The sequence below is a fragment of the Solea senegalensis genome, unplaced genomic scaffold, assembly GCF_019176455.1.
Source record: "Solea senegalensis isolate Sse05_10M unplaced genomic scaffold, IFAPA_SoseM_1 scf7180000013000, whole genome shotgun sequence".
Lineage (NCBI taxonomy): Eukaryota > Metazoa > Chordata > Actinopteri > Pleuronectiformes > Soleidae > Solea > Solea senegalensis.
Window position 1 is genome coordinate 35,783 of NW_025320738.1, and position 23,140 is coordinate 58,922.

Below are 23,140 nucleotides of genomic sequence, written 5' to 3' on the forward strand. Positions count from 1 at the left end.
TTGTTACTGACATCTGGTGAAAATTTCATTCCAATAGCCCCATCGGAAATATATTTACTGAGAAAAATGTTGACGCGTTCAATACTTATTTTCTCTGCTGTACATATAAAAAATTATAATAAATATTAACAAAAGATATGTGTATATATATATATATATATATACAATGTTACAATTCCCAATTGTCATCAATCAAGGGAAAATTCTTTTATTTTATGATGAAATACAAATTATCAGACAGTGTGCTAGCGGGTAACATTGTTGCCTCACAGTAATAAGGTCACTGTTTCGACCTGAGGGCCTTTCTGTGTGGAGTTTGCACCCCCAACCCTCGTGTAGAGGATAAAACGTGTCTTTCTGCTTCTCCTATAGGGGTCGCACTTCCTGATAAAACCCCTCCCATTTATCCAGGCTTGGGACCAGTTGGAGTCTTGTGTGAAAAATCAATCAAGCTTAAAAAAAAATAATAATACAGTTTGTTATTTATGTGTTGTTCCCAGGTGAGTAAGGTAAGTGTTGATAATACCTTAATCTCTTCTAGCACTAGTGGTGTCAGACAAATTCCTGTATTGGTACAATACATGCACCACTACCACTGTTCAGTGTAGAAAAGTAAAATATAAATTTAAAGGGGTCTGTGTGCAAAATAAAACGCTGTCAGTGACACACTATTGCTAAATGGCAGTCCTGTTATCTCTGCCAATGGCGGCCTGTAATCCCATCTGCTCAAAGGATGAGATTAGCGGAGATGTGGGAGGGGCAGTGCTGCGGATAGGAGGACAGTGAAAGAGGGTGAGCTCAAACATGTCAGTGGGGATGCAAGTCAGGCAGGGATTGGTGCACACAAATAGCCAACCAATCAGAGAACAGGCAGGGGAAAAAACAAGATATAGAGGAGAGCTGGTGAAAAAGGAGAGAGCTATGAAATAGTGAGGGAGAAGGTAAAATCACAGCAGCACAGAGGCAAGACCAACACACAGCAGAGGAAGGATGAGTACAGAGGGGACGGTCGGATGATCAGTGAGGCTTCAAGAGAAGGGAAGAAGATGAGCAGCCAGCAGCACAGGGAACATCCATCAGCTCAGGCAGCCATGCTCTGAGTCCCGGAGCATCAAGGCTACGCAGATACTGCACGGGCCTAGAATCAGGTTCAGCATCAGGCCACAGACGCAGGGGAAGGGACAAGAGAAGATTTCCCCCACACCAGCCTCACTTCAGAGCCATGAGGACCGCCAGGAAAGGCAGCGTGGAGATGCCTGCATTTGTACGCCAGTTGGTGAAAGAGACAGAGAAGAGGGTCAGCTCCTTGTTCAAGGGGAGTCGTGGAGGAGCAACAGATGGAGAGCAGCCAGGAGAAGAGGAGAGGGAGGAGATGATGCCCAGCCCCTACCTGGACCGGCCTGTCCTAGATAAACTGGCAGAGGAAGGCTCTGCCCGCTGGGGCCTCACCTATGCCCTGGGGAGCATGCAAGGCTGGAGGGCCAACATGGAGGACTTCCACAACTGTGTGCCACAGCTGGGAGGAGAGCTCACCGACTGGAGCTTCTTTGCTGTGTTTGATGGTCATGCAGGCAGCACAGTGGCAGAGCACTGTTCCCAGCACCTTCTGGGTCACATCCTGGGCACAGGTGAACGATCTGAACGATTAATAACTTTGGAGTGTTGTTGGAGTCTTTTATATAATACAATTAATAACATAATAATGACGATTAGATATCAAAGATAGAAACTTTATTTTAAAAAATGGCATCCTGAATGTTCTGCTCACTAAACTATCACATTTATATCTTGCTGTGATGTGTTTTAGTGGTGTGTTTGTGACAGAATGACCTATATATTTTTTATAAGTGTAAGCCTAGAACAATACACGCACAAAACACACAGTCCAGAAATCATTATTCAGTTATTTGCACATCATGCCAATGAGTGATAGTACATTTGACCTCTGCATTAAACCCATCCTTTCCACGGGAACATTCAGGTAAAAGCTAGTTGGGTATAACACATAATTCTCTTCCCTGATTGGGAAACAAACAAAGGTCACAGCGCAGAGAGCAACTGATCCAAATCATTAGACCACCAGGCCACAAAATCTTTAAAGAGGATTTTCACTGGCTCAAAAAGTTATTGTCAATTAAGTTTCTTGTGGGAGTAAGTGTGTGAGCTCTACCTGCTTCTCTGCATATGTCATCAGTCATCTTCCAATTGGAAGGTCCGCGCACGACACTCGACACTTAACCCCACATAGTTCCTGGTGGCATTATAGAAAATAAGGCTCCATTTACTCAGCAGTGGAGCACTACTATTGTGGCATCTTATCTTACATCCTGCACCTCTGTCCTGCCTCCTAGTTAAATATGTAATCAAATATCCAATTAACAATTAAATAAGTTATGATGAAAGAAAACATGCTGTCTATACGGTGGATGCATTGTATTAATGTGTGAATGGGACCTGTTTTTGTATGCAGGTGGAATAGAAGCAGAGGATGACCCTGAAAAGGTGAGAGGTGCCATCATTGAAGGCTTCCTGCAAACAGACAAGCAACTTCACTCTGTGGCACGCCGAGAAGGCTGGGAGAGAGGAGGCACCACAGTGGTGTCCACTCTAATCTCACCATATTACATCTACTTCGCCAACTGCGGTGACTCAAGGGCCGTGCTGTGTCGGTCCGGCCAGGTTTGCTTCTCCACTGAGGACCACAAACCCTACAGCCCGCTGGAGAAAGAACGTATTGAGAGCGCAGGAGGATCAGTGACGTTCCAACGCATCAATGGTTCCTTGGCAGTCTCTCGTGCTCTGGGGGACTTCAACTACAAGGGAGCAGAGAACCGAACACCCAGCCAGCAGATGGTGTCTCCAGAGCCAGAGGTGTGTGTGGTGGCACGCTCACCAGCAGATGAGTTCCTGGTGCTGGCCTGTGATGGGGTGTGGGACACCATCAGCAACGAGGAGCTGTGTGCCTTCATCCATAACCGTCTGTGTGTCTGCGCTGACCTGAGGGACGTTTGCACTCAAGTCATCGACCTCTGTCTCTATAAGGTCAGAACGTGCTTCATCACCAAGCAAAGGCTATGCTCAGATTACCAGTCGCATTGTTCAGATCCAATTCAAAGCTGATTCATTACAGATCAAATTTGGCAGTTCACATTCTTAACCACAAGTGTCTTACATCTGAATGTGACAGCCCTCTCAAAGGTACGCGCACATTCAAAATATACATACATGAAATACCTTTATACATCAACATCATCATTTTTGTATTGAAGCAGGAGTTATGACATAATATAGTGAACCTCCATTTGAAAAAATCTGAAATTTGCTGTGCGATTTACTATTAGAGGATGACACTGTCTTTCATTGTTGTTTGATTTTGCTGCACTCCTGTGGTGTAGGTCAATGCACAGCTAATGCATACTGCCAGTGCTCTGTGAAAACACAACACAGGCAAAAAAGCTGCACAATTGGTGTAATATTTTTAAATTTCTCAACCATTTTATTTTTTTTTGCATCAATTCTGATATGACCGCTCTCACTCATGTCGCAGGGCCGCATATGAGATAAATAGCTGGTCTAGGATCACATACTGAAGTGACACAGATGGAGCGTTTGTGTTTCGACAGCAGCAACACAGGGGTGGGCGGGGACAAGAAGTTTTTGAGCAGTAAAATTCACTTCTGAAACTTTTTATTTGTTTGCTTTATGTTTTTAAGTTGAAGTTTACAGCATAGTTAGATAATACCCTTTTTGGTTGTATTCGCTCACTCACTCATCTTCTACCGCTTTCCTCTACATGAGGCTCATACTGAACTAGAAAATTCCGCGCGTGCCTGCTATTCTTGCTGCCGATGTTGTCGCGTGCAGGACTTGTGCTGGTAAAGGAGTAACATTTGGGTGGATTGAACCTTTAAAACTTGAAGTATTTAGAAAAAGTGTTTTTTGGTGGAATCACCCTTTACTCATAAGCCCCTACCACTCCCTGTACTCCCCTCCCCCTTTACAAAAATCTGCATTATAAAATCTGAAAACGTGGATTGAACCTTTAAAACTTGAGGTATTTAAACAAAGCATTTTGACGACATACTATACTATGACTTTTTTGTCTCATTTTGGACCACATACTATACTATGACGGGACACACGGTGATGTTGTGGTTAGCACTCTCGCCTTGCAGCAAGAAGACCCGGGTTCGAGCCCCGGTTGGAACAAGGGCCTTTCTGCATGGAGTTTGCATGTTCTCCCCGTGTGTGCGTGGGTTCTCTCCGGGTTCTCCGGCTTCCTCCCACAGTCCAAAAACATGCAATGTGGGGATTAGGTAAATTGGACACTCTAAATTGACCATAGGAGTGAGTGTGAGCGTGAATGGTTGTTTGTCTCTAGTTGTGTGTGGCTCTGCGATGGACTGGCGAACTGTCCAGGGTGTACCCCGCCTATCGCCCGGTGTAGCTGAGATTGGCACAGCACCCCCCGCGACCCTCTGGTGGAGGATAAAGCGGTTAGATGATGACTGACTGACTGACTATACTATGACGTTTTTGAGTGATTTTGGAAGACATACTATACTATGACGTTTTTGACCGATTTTGGACGACAAACTATACTATGACTTTTTTGACTGATTGTGGACAACATACTATACTATGCCTTTTTTCATTGATTTTGGACAACATACTATACTATGCCTTTTTTCATTCATTTTGACTCCACATACTATACTATAGCGTTTTGGCCGATTTTGGAGCTGACATACTATACTGTAACTTTTGACCCACGGGCGACATACTATCGATTTTGGACATACTATACAATGACTTTTTGACTGATTTTGGACAACATACTATACTATGCCTTTTTCATTTTTGGGCGACATACTATACTATGACTTTTTTGACGATTTTGGGCGTTATACTATACTATAGCGTTTTGAGGATTTTGGACTATGACTTTTTTTGACACTATTTTTTTTGACGATTTTGGGCGAATACTATACTATGACTTTTTGACCGATTTTGGACGACATACTATACAATGACTTTTTGACTGATTTGGACATACTATACTATGCTTTTGACTGATTTTGGCGATATGACTTTTTACCATTTGACTTTACGACTTTTTACAATTTTGGAAATACTATGGCTTTTGAGTGATTTTGGGCGACATAATATACTATGACTTTTTACCAATTTTGGGCATACTATACTATGACTTTTTGAGTGATTTTGACACATACTATACAATGACTTTTTGACTGATTTTGGACAACATACTATACTATGACTTTTCATTGATTTTGGGACGACATACTATGACTTTTTACCAATTTTGGGCGACATACTATACTATGCGTTTTTGAGTGATTTTGGTCACAATTTTGGGCGACATACACGTTTTGAGTGATTTTATAATATACTATGACTTTTTACCAATTTTGGACTTACTATACTATGACTTTTTTATCAATTTTGACGACATACTATACTATGACTTTTTCAGTGATTTTGGACGACATACTATACTATACTTTTTGAATTTTGGACGACATACTATACTATGACTTTTTTGACATTTTGAATATACTATACTATGACTTTTTTTCTGATTTTGGACATACTATACTATGATTTTGGGACATACTATACTACTATGACTTTTGAGTGATTTTGATACTATACTATGACTTTTTACCATTTTTGGATTTTATACTATACTATGACTTTTTTTTTTTTTTATACTATTTTTGGTGATTTTGGACGACATACTATACTATGACTTTTTGATTTTGGATACTATACTATGACTTTTTGATGATTTTGGACATACTATACTATGACTTTTGACTGATTTTGGACGACATACTATACTATGACTTTTTTCATTTTGGACGACATACTATACTATGACTTTTTTTTGACATACTATACTATGACTTTTGACTGATTTTGGACACATACTATACTATGACTTTTTGACATTTTGACAATAATACTATTTTTTGAGATTTTGGACGACATACTATACTGACTTTTTTGATTTTGGGAATTTTGAACATACTATACTATGACTTTTGTTTTGGACATACTATACTATTTTTTGATGATTTTGACGACATACTATACTATGACTTTTTATTTTGGACATACTATACTATGACTTTTGACGATTTTGGACATACTATACTATGACTTTTTGGTGATTTTGGACGACATACTATACAATGACTTTTTGACTGATTTGGACAACATACTATACTATGACTTTTTCGACATACTATACTATGACTTTTTTATTTTGACATACTATACACTTTTTTTCTATTTTGGACGACATACTATACTATGACTTTTTTGATTTTGGATATACTATGACTTTTTACTTTTTGACATACTATACTATGACTTTTTTTAATTTTGGACTACATACTATACTATGACTTTGCGATTTTGGACAACATACTAACTATGACTTTTTGAAAATTTGGACGACATACTATACTATGACTTTTTGATATTTTGGACGACCTATACTGATTTTGGACATACTATACCTTGACATTTTGATTTTGGACTGGGAATACTATACTATGACTTTTTGGTGATTTTGACGACATACTATACTATGACTTTTTGGACTGATTTACACTTATACTATACTATGACTTTTTACCAATTTTGGACGACATACTATGACTTTTTGAATTTTGACTACTATACTATACTTTTGAGTGATTTTGGACGACATACTATACTATGACTTTTTGACCGATTTTGGCGTTATACTATACTATGGCGTTTTGACTGATTTTGACCTACTATACTATGACTTTTTCCGATTTTGGGCGACATACTATACAATGACTTTTGACTGAGTATACTATGTGATTTTGGACGACATACTATACTATGACTTTTACTAATTTTGGTGACATACTATACACTTTTTACTATTTTGGCTATACTATACTATACGCTATACTATGACTTTTTACCAATTTTGGGCGACTATACTATGACTTTTTTACCAATTTTGGGCTACATACTATACCATGACTTTTTTGTCCATTTGGGCGACATACTATACTATGACTTTTTTGTCTCATTTTGGACAACATAGTATACTATGACTTTTGACCGATTTTTGACATTCATACTTGATTTTGGACAACATACTACCTTGACATTTTGGCCGATTTTGGCGACATTCTATACTATGAATTTTGATTGATTTTTACTATGTTTTTGACGATTTTGGGCGACATTCTATACTATGAATTTTTTGATTGATTTTGGACGACATACTATACCTTGACATTTTGACCGATTTGGGATATACTATACTATGACATTTTCATTTGATTTTGGGCGACATACTATACTTGATTTTTGTCAGGGTAGGCGACATACTATACAATGGCGTTTTGACCAATGACATACTATACTATGACTTTTGTCTCATTTGGATTTTGCCGATTTTGGCTATGACTTTGGTCGATGGCGTTTTTGACCAAGACGACATACTATACTATGACTTTTGTCTCATTTTGGGCGATTTATACTATGACATTTTTCATTTGATTTTGCGACATACTATACTATCGTTTTTGACGGACATACTGTACTATGAAGTTTTTGAGTGATTTGGGACGACATACTATATATAGTATGACATTTTGGACTGATTTTGGACGACATACTATACAATGACGTTTTTGACCAATTTCGGACGACATACTATACTATGACTTTTTTGTCTCATTTTGGACGACATACTATACTATGACGACATACTATACATACTAAAACGTCATAGTATAATCGGTATGTATGACATACCGATTATAGTATGACATTTTGGACGGATTTTGGACGACATACTATACTATGACATTTTTCATTTGATTTTGGACAACATACTATACTATGACTTTATTGAGTGATTTTGGAGGACATACTAAACTATGACGTTTTTGAGTGTTTTTTGACGACATACTATACTATGACTTTTTTGAGCGATTTTGTTCGACATACTATAGTATGACTTTTCTGACTGATTTTGGACGACATACTGTAGTATGACTACTATGAGCTTTTGTCAGTCTGTCTGAGCTTCACACTGGTGGCCAAAACTAAAAAAAGACAAGATCCTAAACCTTACTGACGTGAAGTACCATGAGGAAGTGGGTCTGACACCTTGAGAACTTGAACAACACAATTTCACGTTCTCATGAAGTAGATCAGCTGATTAAAGTTATTCTAATATTTGAAAGACTCTTAGAATTTTAAAAACTTAAGAAGATGTAGTTTGCAATCATCAGCACAAGTAGCTCACCCCATCGGAAGATGACTTGTGTCTTTGAGGTTGTGAATTCAACTCTTTCTGTCAACTGAATTTCTGCACTACTTTCAAACTTCGGCCCAAAATAAGAAGTTAAAAATACCAGCAACATGTTGTTCTGCAACTTCTTGTGGAACAACAAGACTTGTATGTCTGAAGTTGTCAGTTCAAGTCTAATGATGAGCTCAAGTGTATGAGTTCAGTGTTCAAAGTAAACCTGAAAAACTGTAGGAGCTGGTAGCTCAGTGGACTAGAACGCTTATGTCAAGTCCTGACATCGTAGGTTCAGTTCTCGTGAGGAGCAGCAGCTTTTAAAGCTCACCCTCCAATCTCAAGAATTTAAGAATACCAGCAACGTGTTGTTCTGCAGGTCAGTAAGAATAGCTCGTGCTGTAAGAGTCAGACTTGTATATCTGAGGTTGTCAGTTCAAGTCTTATAATGAACTCAACTGTTTGAGTTCAGTGTTAAAAGTGAACAGTCAAGAGCTCTAAGAGAACCTGAAGAATCGTGAAGAGCAGATAGCTCAGTAGACAAGAACACTGCTGTGAAGTCCGTAGATTGTAGGTTCAGTTCTTGTGAGGAGCAGGAGCTTTTAAAGGTCAACATCCAAACTCAAGATTAAAAGCAGACAGCAATCCTAGACGAAGGCGGCCTTGGTGGCGTGGTGGCATTGTTCCAAACCGTAAGGTTGTGTCTCAACAGTGAGGTGCCAGGTTCAGTTCCCCACCTGGCGGTTGTTCATTGGAACAGAACCAAACCTAACCTCTTGCTGACCGACACAGCACACCAGGTGACCAACCCCAAGTGAGTCGTACCCCCCATTGGCCAGCAGGGCCCCAGTGAGTCGTACCCCCCGGTGGCCAGCAGGGCGCGAGTGAGTCGCACCCCTCAGGCTCACTGACTGCCAGGTGCCTTCGCCGCACCTGGAGAGTCCAGCAGCAAAACAGTTGGAGGGTGGGGCCCCGACCCCCATCCAACTGTCTTAAATCCGCATTAAATCTGTCTTAAATCCGCTTAAATCCGCATTATCTTAATGCGGTTACCTTTTGCTGCACAGTGTAATATAAAGTATTTGACCTTTGACCTTTCCATGCCCCTCCTCCTCTCACTCCTGCCATGCCCCTCTGCTCCTCTCACTCCCTGCCCCTCTGCTCTGCCCTGCCCCTCTGCTCCTCCTCACCACCTGCCCTACCCCTCCTCTCACCTCACCACCTGCCCTGCCTCGCCTCTACTCTCCTCTCCCAACCTGCCCTGTCCAAACCTCACCTCTTGCACAACCTGCCCTGCCCCACCCCTGCAAGGCTCCGAATGGAACCTGCAAGGCTGTGGTATCGAACCGGTCACCTTGTAACTCACGCATTCCCATGGTTGTGAATAAAACCACTGCACCACCAAATCCTACTGCTACCAGGACTTTCGGTCTCATTTCAATTTTCACTTTGGATGTTGACCTTTAAAATATACTGGTCCTCACAAGAACTGAACCTACAAGCTCTGGATTTCACAGCAGCATTCTTGTACACTGAGCTACCTGCAACTTCTCCTCTCCAGGTTCTCTTAGAGCTTTTGACTGTTTACTTTGAACATCAAAATCAATGAGGTGACCATAAGACTCGAACTCATAACCTTGGACATGCAAGTCTTATTCTTACAGCACGAGTTACTCTTGCTGCCCTGCAGAAGGAAACGTTGCTGGTATTTTTAAATTCTTATGTTGGTCTGAAGTTCTAAAGTTGAAAGAAGTTCAGTTGATTGCAAGACTTGAACTCACAACCTCAGCGATCCAAGTCTCGTTCTGATGGTGTGAGCCATTCATTCTGATGGTGACCCTCTGACTTACTTGGTGTACTTAACTTTCTCGTCCAGGTCAGAATTTTGAAAACTGTCAATTGATGGTTATCATAAGACTTGAACGCACAACCTCAGACATACAAGTCCTGCTTCTCAAGGAGGAGCTATTCTTCCTGAGCTGCAGAACAATACGTTGCTAGTATTTTTAACTTCTTATTTTGGTCTTTAGTTTGAAAGCAGTGCAGAAGTTCAGTTGACAGTAAGAGTTGAACTCTCAATCTCAGTGACACAAGTCACAAGTCATTAGATGACATCACCCTGGCTTCCAGTTCCACTGTGAGGAACCTTGGAGTTACTTTTGACCAGGAAATGTCATTTGATTCACACATAAAACTAATTTCCAGAACAGCCTTCTTCCACCTGCGGAACATTATGAAAATTAGAAACATTCTGTCTTTACAGGATGCTGAAAAACTAGTTCATGCTTTTGTTACATCTAGATTAGATTACTGTAACTCCTTATTAGCAGGATGTTCTAACAAGTCTGTTAGAATCCTTCAGTTAATTCAAAATGCTGCAGCACGAGTTCTGACAGGAACTAGAAAGAGAGACCACATAACTCCAGTGTTAGCTTCTCTACACTGGCTCCCCATACAGTTTAGAATTCAATTTAAAATCCTCCTCCTCACGTACAAAGCACTTAATGGTCAGGCCCCTTCATACCTGAAAGACCTAGTCTTACCCTATCATCCTAATAGACCACTTAGGTCACAAAATACAGGTTTACTTGTGGTTCCCAGAGTCTGTAAGAGTAGAATGGGAGGCAGAGCCTTTAGCTACCAGGCTCCTCTCCTGTGGAACCAGCTTCCAATGATAGTTCGGGAGGCGGACACTCTCTCTGTATTTAAAGTTAAACTTAAAACTTTCCTTTTTGATAAAGCTTATAGTTAGAGCTGGTTCAGGGAAACCTAAACCATCTCTTAGTTATGCTGCTATAGAACTAAACTGCTGGGGGATTTTCCGGTGGTACACGCACATTCACTCTCTCACACTCAGCATTTGATTATGACTTTTTATATGTCATTAACCTTGTCTCTTTCTCTCCCTAGTTTGTGTCTTTCCTTCCTTCCCTCTCTCTCTCTCTGTATTCTCATCATGCAGGTTGCAGGATCAAGATCCAGTTTCCGAGGCTACGCTCATCGTCACCATTATTATTATTTTGTAAATTAAAAAGTCGATATCAGTAACTGTATAAATTTGTAACCTGATACAGTTGTTGTGTATCTGCTGCTGGTCTCCCTCTCTCTCTTCTGTCTCTCCCTCATCTCCCTCTTGTCCTTTCTCTCCCCCCATTTTCTGTCCCCCACCTCTCCACTATCCCCCATTTTTCCTTTCACCCCAACCGGTCGCGGCAGATGACCGCACATCTCTGAGCCTGGTTCTGTCAGAGATTTCTTCCTGTTAAGAGGGAGTTTTTTCTCTCCACTGACGCCTAGTGCTTGCTCATTGTGTGAACTGTTGGGGGTCTCTGCTCTCTTTGATGTTGTCTATGTACAGTGCCTTGAGATAATGTATGTTATGATTTGGCGCTATACAAATAAAATTGAATTGAATTGAATTGAAGTCATCTTCTGATGGAGTGAGCTATATGTGCTGTTGAACAGATGGTGAAATTTTTGGTGTTCTTGAGTTTTTAAAATTCTCAGAGTCTTTCAAACATTAGAATCACTTTAATCAGCTGATCTACTTCATCAGACCATGAAGTTGTGTTGTTCAAGTCCTCAAGGTGTCAGACTCACTTCCTCATGGTTCTTCACTGTCTTTTTTTAAAGTTTGGTCACCAGTGTGAAGCGCAAACAGACAGACAGACAAAAGCTCATAGTTTAGCATGTTGTCCAGAATCGGTCAAAAAAACTCATAGTATAGTATGTCGTCCAAAATCGGTCAAAAAACTCATAGTATAGTATGTCGTCCAAAATCGGTCAAAAAACTCATAGTATAGTACGTCGTCCAAAATAAATTTTAAAAATTTTTGGTGATTATTTTGCTGAATCTCACTAGAGTGTGTCACTGTGTGTCAAAATGAACTTCCTTCATTCCTTCCCCATCCTTCATTTAAAACCAGGCTCCACTGAACACTGAACCAATGAATAACATGAATGAATAATATCTATAATACGTTGCTGCTTCTCTCCACAGGGAAGCTTGGACAACATCAGTATCATTCTGCTGTGCTTCCCTGGAGCCCCCCAGCTGTCAGCAGAGGCATTACACCAGGAAGCTGAACTGGAGGACCTGCTGGAGTCCAAAGTGGCAGGTGTGTGTGTATGTGTGTGTGTGGGGGGGGGAAGACACTTAACCCCAAGTTGCTTCTCACAGCTGATGTGAGTGGGTATAAATGGGTGTGACAGAGAAAGTGCTGCATTTAGATGCTGTATTAATGTGTGTGAGTGTAAGTGGATGAAAATGAGAAAAGTGCTTTATAAATACAGACCATTTACCATCTACCAACCAATAAGTGCTATTTAATCACATTTATTCATATTTATAAATGTAATCTGCATGCTTGAAAAGTCCTTTTTTTAAAAGCCTGTTGTTTTTTTCTGACAGAAATTTATGATGAGTTGTGTGCTCGAGGAGAGGAACCTGACCTGCTGTCTGTCCTCACAGTCCTCGCTTCCACTGTCATCCCAGGATTACCACCAGGTGGAGGCATACAGAGCAAGTAAGAGAAACCACAAAACATCTTTCAGTGTGCCATGTGTGTGTGCTTGCGTGTGTGTGTGTGAAATGACACAATGGAACTTCTGTGTGTTACAGAAGGAACTGCATTATTTCCGCTTACTATCAACAAAGAGAGACACACAAGCCCACATCACCAAATGTGAGTACAAAGTAATTATACATTATACTATAATTATTCATTATTACTAATGAATAGGAATGCACAATATTATCAACATGTGTTATTTGATATCTTCAAGCACACCAAGATCCTCCAATATGACTAATGACTAAACAGTAGGATGAATATGTTGCTACCTCTTTGACTTCTATGTGTGTGCCCTTTTCAACTATTTCATTGTTATGTTTATTTATTTTACTCAATGAAGAAAATGAATATCTACATCTGCTGCAACATGAGTACGGAAAATATGATGTTAATTTCACTAAAGAAGAAACTGAATTCTACACAGAACACCTACATGTAACATTAACATTCAGCTGGAACTTTTCAAGATCAAAAGTGATTCATGGTTAATAATCAAATGAATGTTAATGTAATCAAAAACAAAAGATAAATGCATCAATAAAACAAACGGTTGTCTGAACAGGTAAATGAAAGTCAATTATTGTACTGTATTATATAATTAAGAAAATATAGTTCTGTGAATGTGGTGATCAATTATGCACAGTTTACAAGGAAGGAGGGAAGTGCTGCATGGCTCCAGCTGATCCCAGGTGTGAAGGAAGTTAAAAATATATAAAACCCAGTGGTCCTGCTGTAGATGTTGAAAAAAAAAAACAGACCAATGCATTTCAACATACTAACAAATCAAGCACCATGAATCTTCAATATTCATCACTGTTCACAGAAGAAACACACAATCAAAGTGGTTGTGAATTAACATAAGGTGTATCTGCTTCATTATGATTATTGCATGTAGATAAACAGTAAACAGTAGCCAAACTCTACAGGACAACCACAGTTCCGATTAAAGCCTCAGTCGGCATGCATTGCAGAGTCATTAGACCCTGGAATGAATAGGTTCCTGTTTTTAGGTGTGTAGCATAGCAATTATTTTATGGAATGGTTGGTCTGAACTAACCTGTGATTGGTCCAATCCTTCCGCGAAGCAAAAACTTGAGTTATAATGCTGTAAACAGAACCTGAAGCAGGGACACACATGTCTGTCTCTCTCTCTCTTGCTCAGATTTCATGATTTACATTGTGCTGAAAGGTTATATTTTTAGGGACGCCACAAAAACACTATTTTGTGTCCGATACCAATAATGATATCTACGGTGGCCCTCAAGTGCAAAACACAAACGCAAATCATCGTAATCATGTATTATCTAGTTTCGATTATGTGTCACTTGATCAAGTACAAATAACAAATCAAGTGACACGTGATCGAAACTAGATAACGTTAGCGTTAGCAAGCTAATGACGTAACCCGTATCCCCGGTCGGGACTACTACTGTTAGCCAAAAGTTAGCAAATTCATACCCTTGTATGAATCTTGTGGCAGGAGTATTCAACAATGACCCTGAACCACAAGCACTACAACATGCTACACAAAATAAAATGCACCAAGCATACCTATGGATGTATAAGATAACCCCTTTTGGTGGATAGCAAGGTGGATAGGCATCTGGTGCCTTTCCTTCTGTTAAAAGCATGGAAAAAAGCATCCTGCTAACTGTTGAATGTAAATTCACTATCATTATTTTCTCCCTGTGAATTCAGGGTCTGGGAGAATCCTGAGAAGTTTGCCTCCAGTGATCCATGAAGAGACTGTCATTAAAGTCCATGTTCAAACAGTTTTCTTCTTTATGTGCAATTTGATGAAACAGGGAGAAGGTGAACAGCGGTCATGTTTGTTTACGTCATGCTAACAATTAGCATTGTGCCATCAAAGATACAATGCAAAAATCTAAAGTCTGATACATAAACATATATATTTATATAAGGACATTTTGTAAAACGTTCTCAGTGACACTGACCCAGCAACAAACCTCTGCCTCATATTCAGTGAACAGACACTACAGATGTTTAAGTCAAATAAAGGCCTGTTAAACTGAATAATCAACTGTGAAATTCACAATAGGATAGGAAGTGTGAGTTCATGTAGTGATGTATTTTAAATATGATGTTTTCATGAATAGATATAATTAAATAATGATTCAAAGATAGTTTGCCTGCCTTTCATATCCTGGAAGGAAAGTTGTGAAACACTGTCAGTGCTAACCAATAGCTAAGCCTGTGCTAATGTGCAATATCCATTTGTTACAAGAGGAGATGCTAACAGCTAATGGGAGAGCACAATTTGCAAAAACAAAATATTGTTTTTTGTTCTTTACGGCTGGAAGTGACAGGCATTTTCTTTTTCTTCTTCTGTAAATTAAGTGACAACTCAATCATGGAAAAAATACATCATCTTTTTTCTAAACGTGTAGAATAAAATCCAGTTTGCTAGGGTGTTGTTTGGAAATGTATTTTTTTGTTGCAAATAAAAGTTACCTCTACAGTTTTATTGTGTAGAAATTTAATAAAGTATCCAAACAAGGTAAGATCTATATTTCCTATTAAAGTTTATTCAACCCAAATATGCTCTAAATGTTAGTGCAATTCTTTCTATAAGTGATACTATATTTCTCAATGTATTCTCCATTGTGGGTGAAATTTATTTTTTTCTGGATGTTATAACTGTGCTGCCTTATTCTTCTTTAACAGTTGGTAAAACAAACTATTATGTTCCAGTATCATACTGTTTCTGTGTACAGTCTTTACATGTTAAAAGTCATGATTGTTTTCAGCGTAAATAAATAATATTTGACTGACTGACTGCTGTGGGGGTTTTTTTTATAATAACAGTAAAAAAAGAAAGAAAATATCTATTTTCAAAATTGCTTTACTATTAGAAGCAGAAAGGACAGTATTTAACACTGAACTAGAGAACATTTTATTTTTGTTTCCTATATGCAAAATTATTTTCTAAACTCTCATCATCCAAAGGAGTGATGCAAATATGCAAAACAAATGATTGGTGATGATGCAGGACGGATTGAATGTTTTTTTTTCATAGTAAAGGATCTCCTCCAGGTAGATGAGGAGAACCTGAATGTTGCTGTGTTAATGTGATCTTGCATCTGTCTCTGTACTCCACTTATTCACATGAGTGCGTCTTCTACAGGCCACACATGATTAGATGTGCTCCAGTGAAAGCTCTGGATGTCAGCGCTCAGTCATGATTACGGTGAATTTCAATGACATGCGCTGATGAAACAAGGGCGATGCGTGAGCAATCCACAAATTAAAAAGTCTCTTCCTCTCTGCTCCTCTAGAGGCCTCAAGGGGCTCTGTTAAATCACCATTCCAATGTTTTACATAATCAGCCGTCTTCTTTCTATAAGAGGAGGCTGTAGGTAAAGTCTGTATGTTTCCTTACGGCTACCTCACATACAACCATGAAACACAGGACTCTTAAATCAGCAGTCCTCCATGAGTGCTCCTCCACTGCTTCTTCCATCTGATTGAGGCACTCACTTCAGGACATCAGACCCCTCTTCACAGTGATGCTGGATTTGTTTTGTCGCTGTCTGTATGCTGCTCAGGATTCCTGCTTGAGCTTAAACCCTGCTTTTGACTTCCAAAACAGGAACTTTTTCCCCTTCCTGACACTACCCTTCTTTTTAGAGGGGTTCGGGACCAATAGCAGGAGTGCACTGGATGTGTGTTTGTTTCAACAAGAAGTAAAGTTTAGTATGAGTAACAGACTGCTTCCGTGGGATAGTTACACCAGTCACAATCAGCTGACTCTTGTGGGGGTAGACAGTCTTGCTCCACCCTGTACCATTTTTCTCTGGTACGCCAAGGGATGGGTGACAAAAGATGAAATGGTAGGGGCTGTTATTTTGGTACTATTCCTAATGGAAAAAGAAGAAAAATACATACCATTCTATATCGCGCCATTCAGTGAAAACAAGGCATTAGAGTGTCCAAATAACAATTAGAATTAGCCCAATTCCTTTCCTCTGGACCATGGGTTCTCCCCATGTGTAATGGGGATCTTGCTAAGGGGGTTGTCCAGCCAAATCGCTGACATGGATCTGATCTGATTACCTTACAGTTACAAGCCCAATGCCTCTGCTTCGCCATGAACTGACCCCTTCCAAAACAGACAATTCACTGAATGAAAGTTATTCTGCTCTCAGAATTTGGTTTTGTCATGCCGTCAGATTTTACTCTCTTAATATCATTCAGTAAGGAACTAGGTTGGACAGCTCCTATAAAACACCAAAAACAATCTACAGCACACGTGGGCAAATATGCTTTATATGGCCAGCGATTTACTAAAGGTGTGCTTTAGTAAGGCACTTTGAGCAGTTAAGGTATCTATTACACAGGATATAATATAAAATGATGCCCAGTATCTGTAGAATGCAATATCTAATTACTGCAAAATGCATTTTTACATAAAAAAATATATATGTAAAAGAGCTTTAACACAGCTTAACCTTTATTTTGAAATAGTCACATGAAATGCAATGTATTATCACTACAAAAAGTTACAATGTTATACTAGGGCTGCAAGCAGCACTGAACGGGCCCTCACACCCCTGTGAATGTTTGGATGTGGAGTGACTACAATGGCCACTACATGGCGCTAGAGAAAGGCCACCAATAACTTGTTATGACAGCGTACATCAAATGTAGACAACACGCTGAATGCTTTATATAAATGAAATCATTTGTTTGTTGTTAGTTTGTTACTTCCTTTTGCCAGAAGGAGGCACAATGACTGGCTTTGCAGGTTATCAACATGGACCAATTGGCCTTGAAAAGAAGATCAATAATAGAGAGGGAGGAAGCCTGCTGCATGCTATTCCTGCAAACCTACTTTTGGCCACTAGTATGTTTGCCATGATAACCCGAATACAGATCAAATCTGTATCTATCTGTGTGGGTAGAAGCTTGCTGCATGGCTAGTGGGAACATAAAATATGAAAATAAGTTTTTGATTATAATTATAATTGTACAAATACTTTGCTTCAACAAAATATAAATAATAATTGTATTTGTTACCAGTTATATGTCATTCAAATGCTCTGAAGCATATTGGATATTAGGATGGTTTAAATTAAAGTTAGTGACCTTTTTCCTACTGTATATCAGGATGGATCTGTGGAGAAAAATATTGCCTGCCTCTGTTGTACAGCGGTGGTGTATTATGTAGTGCTACCTATCCATACTTGTTTCCTGTAGGCGATTATTCATAATGGCCAAGGCCCCCACACCACCAGAAAAGCCATTTTGATGGCTGTAGCTCTGCTGTTGGCCCTGGTGAGCTGTTTCACTCAGCTGCTTCTGCAGCAGTGCCAGTGACACCCTGTTGGACACCATGAACTCGCTGACAGAGATCATCTCTTCTGACAGACGCTGCCCAACGTAGACCCCATCAGCCAGTGCACCAGCATCTGTCTCACTGTCACACACTGTCTCCACTGAGCTGTCTGTGTAGTGGTGCCTTCCAGCAGGACAGTGGGAAGTGATGGGCTGCACAGTGTTGCGTTTAAAGTGTTTTTGCCTCAGGTGTACAGGCACGCGCCTCTGGTGGTGAGTTTTGTGTTGGAAGCAGGTACAGCAGACGCCCCAGCAGCCAGCTGTGGAGCAAGAACAAGGCTGCTGCTGTCCAGAGCAAATCAGCTTAGCGAGAATCCAGTTAAGAGTTTGCTTTATGACAATAGAAATGACATTAAAAAGCGAATAGATACAGCATACTCCCATTAAGATGAAAAGGCAGTTCCCAAGTTGATATGCTTCCTGAGAGTCATACTGCTGTCTCTGACTGCTCACCAGGTCCCCGAAACCGATGGTGCTGAAGGCAACGAAGCAGAAGTAGAGTGAGTCCACGTAGCTCCAGTTCTCCATGGAGCAGTAGAGAGTGGAGGCGCTGCATGCAATCACAATTGATGCCACTCCCAGGATCAGCATAACATAATAGACTGATGGTTTCCAGCCTTCAAGGCTGTCTTCTTCACCAGAGGTCTCGTCTCTTCTCGACATCACCATGACCCCGCCACACCTCAGCCGACGCTCATGACACCAACGCATGATGTAAGCTAGCATTGTGATGATTCTCTCTAGGAAGAGGTTAAAGAAGAGGATGGTGGCAGCACAGCCAATGAGACCGTAGACTACTAAGAATATTTTTCCAGGTATGGTCGCTGGTGTAGTCATGCCAAAGCCTAAAGAACACATATAGAAGATAAAACGTCACCTTTCACAAACAGCACTAGTATCTCATTAGCAAACAAGATATACAGACGTCTTGAGAAGGATTTTGTCATGATTTTGTTCATAATGTGCTAAATTTCACCCAATCATTATTTTAGCACAGTACTGCAGAACTTGTTTGTTTGTTGTAATGGTTATGCAGTTGGTTATGAATAATGCATTTCCCAGAATGCTCTGTTCTCCCCTTCCATCTGACATTACATTACTTTTTCATAACTATTGGCAGTTTTATTTAGAATAATACTTAATACCATCATCATAATGCAATGCAGTGCCTATAAAAACATTCTTTTCTTTTAATTTGTATTGCGAATTTTTGTTCCCTTTCGCTTCGATGAAGACAAGGTTGTAATTGATTTGTACTGAATGTACTAATGCGGAGTGAGTGTGTTGCACATCATAGACAGCATTCGGCAAGCTGCCTGTTTGGAGAGGGAGACAAGAGAACATGATTTATGTATTGTTTTTTTTGTTGACAGTGAAAATGTGTTATTGAAACTACAACCTTAACTTTAACTACAACTGTAACTTTAGTTCTATTTCATTGGTTTGTCATGCAGACAGGTGCAGCCCAAACATCTGATCTACTGCATTGCTTTTGTGCCTATATATAAATATGTTGAGAAAATATTAGGCCTAAGACATGATCTGACAACCTGTGAAAATATAAAAAAATAGAGCTTACAGTAAGAATTTCTTTATTATATTTTTCAGTTGGGCCTTCAACAACATGTTCTCTCTTCTTTTCCATTTCCAGTTCAAACTCTGAGCAAATGTAGACTCACCAATAGTGGAGACAACTGTGCCAACAAAGTAGAACGCTCCAGAGAAGTCCCAGCGAGGCCTCAGAGTGTCCACTCTGATACCAGCTCCATTCGCCTCCTCGTACTGCCGCAGCAGAGTGTGCAGGGAGTCCAGCTTCACCCTGTATCTCTGGGTGAAGTTGTCAAGCTGCTGCTTCCAGAGGCGACGAGCACGCAGCTCAAAGGGATGCTCCAGTGCTGAGAAGATGGCCGCCCCACACAACAAGTAGAGCAGGATGAGTCCAGCCAGCAGGCAGAAACGGGCGTTGTCTTCATTCATGGGCGTCCTTGAGCAGCAGCAGCAGCAGCTGGCGGCAGCAGCTCTCCTCTGAGCCATGAACAGCACAGATACACCACTGCTTCTGCCACTGCTGCCTATGTCTGTGCTTCAGGCATCATCACCTGCAACACAAACATACAAGTACTAATTATATGAATCACCTTTGCTTCACATACACACTCATACATTTGGCTCCAAATTAACAGTAGGGTTGAAAAAGTCTCACAGACAGACTTTATGTATGTTCAACAAACATATCATACAGACAGAAATCATAAAAACGCACAAAATGCATTATACATTTTAGTCAGCATACATGTAATCCACAATTAGATGAAAGAAATAAAGGTTTACAGTAAAAAAGTGTCAGCTACAGTACCTGGTCTCTCTGGCAGAAGCGTGTTTCCTGACTGATGCTGCTCTGCTGAGCTTGTTCAATGGATCTGCTGAAGAGTTAACAGTGAGAGGAAGCCTCTTGAGGTGTGTATGTGTGTATCTGTGTGTGTGTGTGCGCGCGCACAAGACATCATCATTCACTTGCCCACACCCTCCTTTCTCGAGCACGCCCCAAATGGTACATCATCTCTTCATTTTAAGGTGATTTTTCCGGGCAATGGTACACCTCACATTAGCAACTTCCACAAAAGCTACAAGACATGATAAGATAAGATAAGATTATATATGGTTATGCTGCTATTGGCCTAGACTGCTGGGGAACTCTTGTGGTGCACTCACACTCAGGGTATGAATATGACTTTCTTTATTCAATTCAATGTGATCGGCATATTTGATTTGGCAGATATTTTTCTATGCCAGATTAGGAGTACATTGGATGTGGCTCCCATGGCTGGGGTCAATGTAGAGTATCCAATTAATCCAATCAATGGGGAATAAAACCAGCAACCCTATTATTATGGGCAAGGTCTCTTTCCACTAGGCCATGGACTACCAAATGGAATTATTGATCAAAATCTTATATCCTAAAAATCGTTATCACTTCACTAGCCAGGATCTTAGGAATGTCATGTCTGTAATTTTAGTAGATAATGGTAAAAACAATGCCACATTATGTCACCAGACTATCCACTGGATAAATGTGGAAATGCCCTGCTAACTTTAACATCACTGGGTTGCTGTTGAGCAAGGCACTACAGTAAAAGTCCGTCACAGTGGGGTTTGCTCAGCACGTCAGACTGTAGCTGTGCAGCTCTTCTGACAGAGCTTTGTGTTGTTGCTGCAGACTGTGTGGGCGGATTTGATGAGCATGTCTTACCTTTAATCTCGTGTGATGCTCCAGGCGAGGGCAAGAGTTCATCTACTTCCTCTGATGACTGAGCCAGAAGAGTGCACAGCTGTGATTGACACGCACACACAAAACATGTGCCTTCACCTCAGTCAAACCTATATCATTCATATTCCTCTCTACAGATACTGCGAGAGAAATCCATAGGTAAATACTGTATGCCCAGACATAAGGACATCTACATATATATACAATTATCCGAAAATACATTTAGATACTTAAGGGAAAAAACTCTTACAGGCAGAGAAATGTACAGCTAGGTGGAACACCTGCTAGGCATTGCTGCCAGTCGCACCTCCTCCGGTGCCCACGGGTCAGCTGCAGGGTCATCAGCCAGGAACCACCATTCACCAATGTTTCGCTCCTTTAATCCTGGAACCAGTGTTGCCAACTTGGTCGCTAAATCTGGTGACTTTCCAACGCCTCCTAGCCTTCTAGCAACAAATCTAGCGACTTTTTCTGTCGTTAGTGGAGACTTATGTGGTGTTTGTAGACTCTTGTGTGAAAGCATGTATCACTGTACAGTTACTGTGCTCAGGCGAGTGAAGTCTGGGTGAACCAAAACCACTGAGGTTGCCAAAGCCATCTTCAGATCCTCAAATGGGGAAAAATAAGGAACTGGTGGTGGATTTCCGCAGGAAACGACACTCTCCTCCAACACTGGTGCATAGAAATGTAACGATATGAAAATTTCATATCACGGTTATTGTGACCAAAATTATCACGGTTATCAATATTATCTCGGTGTTGTTAGATGTGTTCAAAATGTTTAAAAAAGTACTGAACACACACACTGAAATCTTTTAACAAAGTTTTATTTTAAAAAATATATTTTATATTATATGATGATTACTATTATTATTATTAATTATCATCTGACTGACTGACACGCGCGCGCGCGCACACACACACACACAGAGATCCTCAATCTGTCGGATCATAATTAAGTAGCAGCAGTCGTACACAGCATGAAAATAAAATAAAAAAACACAGAAACAAACACATTTTGCTCTGCTACGGTACGTGTCGTCTGCACACAATACTCGCTTTCGCTGATAGCGCCCAATAACATGTATTTTTACAGTTAACGTTAGGTAACACTTAACTTAGGTTTCCTTTATTGAGAAAATAGGAACGTTTTACAGACAAACCATGACATTTCCCACTATTCCGAAATCCCGTTTTTGTTGACTTACTTTACACTCGCTGAAACGTTGTGGGTGGTGGTCACGGAAGTGTTACCCCCCTTCGCGGAGTTTTTTTTTTTTGTCTTCAATTATTTTACCGTCAACATCTTTTAAAAATGCAAAATATGCCCAGACTTCTGATCTTGTTTTTTTTACTGGGGGGAAATCTCTGGAGCGCAGGTGGCTTCAGCCGTGTTGTCACAGGACAGTGGAAACTGCGCATGCGCGCCCGCTTCTGAGCGAGTGCCGTTCAGGTGCCGCTGCTTCTTCAGGAAATGAGCAGTATCACTGAGTTTTTCGGTCATCAGTTGCGGTAATCAATCACGGTTTTAACGATAATTAAAATTTGAAACGGTAGTACTAACCGTCGGGAATTTTACCGCGGTTTATCGTCATACCGGTAATCGTTACATCCCTA

The 23,140-nt window shown here is 40.3% G+C and overlaps 2 protein-coding genes across 6 annotated transcripts; one reads left to right on the top strand and one right to left on the bottom strand.

Moving 5' to 3' along the window:
• Positions 1-867: 867 nt before the first annotated feature.
• On the top strand, positions 868-15,414 carry ppm1nb (protein phosphatase, Mg2+/Mn2+ dependent, 1Nb (putative)). The gene is made up of 6 exons (XM_044015188.1): positions 868-1,628; positions 2,471-3,042; positions 12,327-12,444; positions 12,738-12,852; positions 12,948-13,011; positions 14,599-15,414. The coding sequence occupies exons 1-6, from the start codon at positions 1,223-1,225 to the stop codon at positions 14,614-14,616; spliced, it is 1,293 nt and encodes a 430-aa protein (XP_043871123.1). The 5' UTR covers positions 868-1,222; the 3' UTR covers positions 14,617-15,414.
• A 1,950-nt stretch (positions 15,415-17,364) lies between these two features.
• On the bottom strand, positions 17,365-22,328 carry kcnk12l (potassium channel, subfamily K, member 12 like). 5 transcript variants are annotated; one of them, XM_044015179.1, is made up of 4 exons: positions 21,774-22,328; positions 20,612-21,584; positions 19,935-20,354; positions 17,365-19,100 (listed from the first exon to the last, which is right to left on the bottom strand). In XM_044015179.1, the coding sequence occupies exons 3-4, from the start codon at positions 20,287-20,289 to the stop codon at positions 18,091-18,093; spliced, it is 1,365 nt and encodes a 454-aa protein (XP_043871114.1). In that variant the 5' UTR covers positions 20,290-20,354; positions 20,612-21,584; positions 21,774-22,328; the 3' UTR covers positions 17,365-18,090. The 5 variants fall into 5 exon arrangements, with proteins under 5 accessions (XP_043871114.1, XP_043871117.1, XP_043871116.1 ...); XM_044015182.1 differs by lacking the exon at positions 21,774-22,328 and having other exon boundaries at positions 20,612-20,675; positions 21,506-21,766; XM_044015181.1 differs by lacking the exon at positions 21,774-22,328 and having other exon boundaries at positions 20,612-20,678; positions 21,506-21,766.
• Positions 22,329-23,140: the final 812 nt, after the last annotated feature.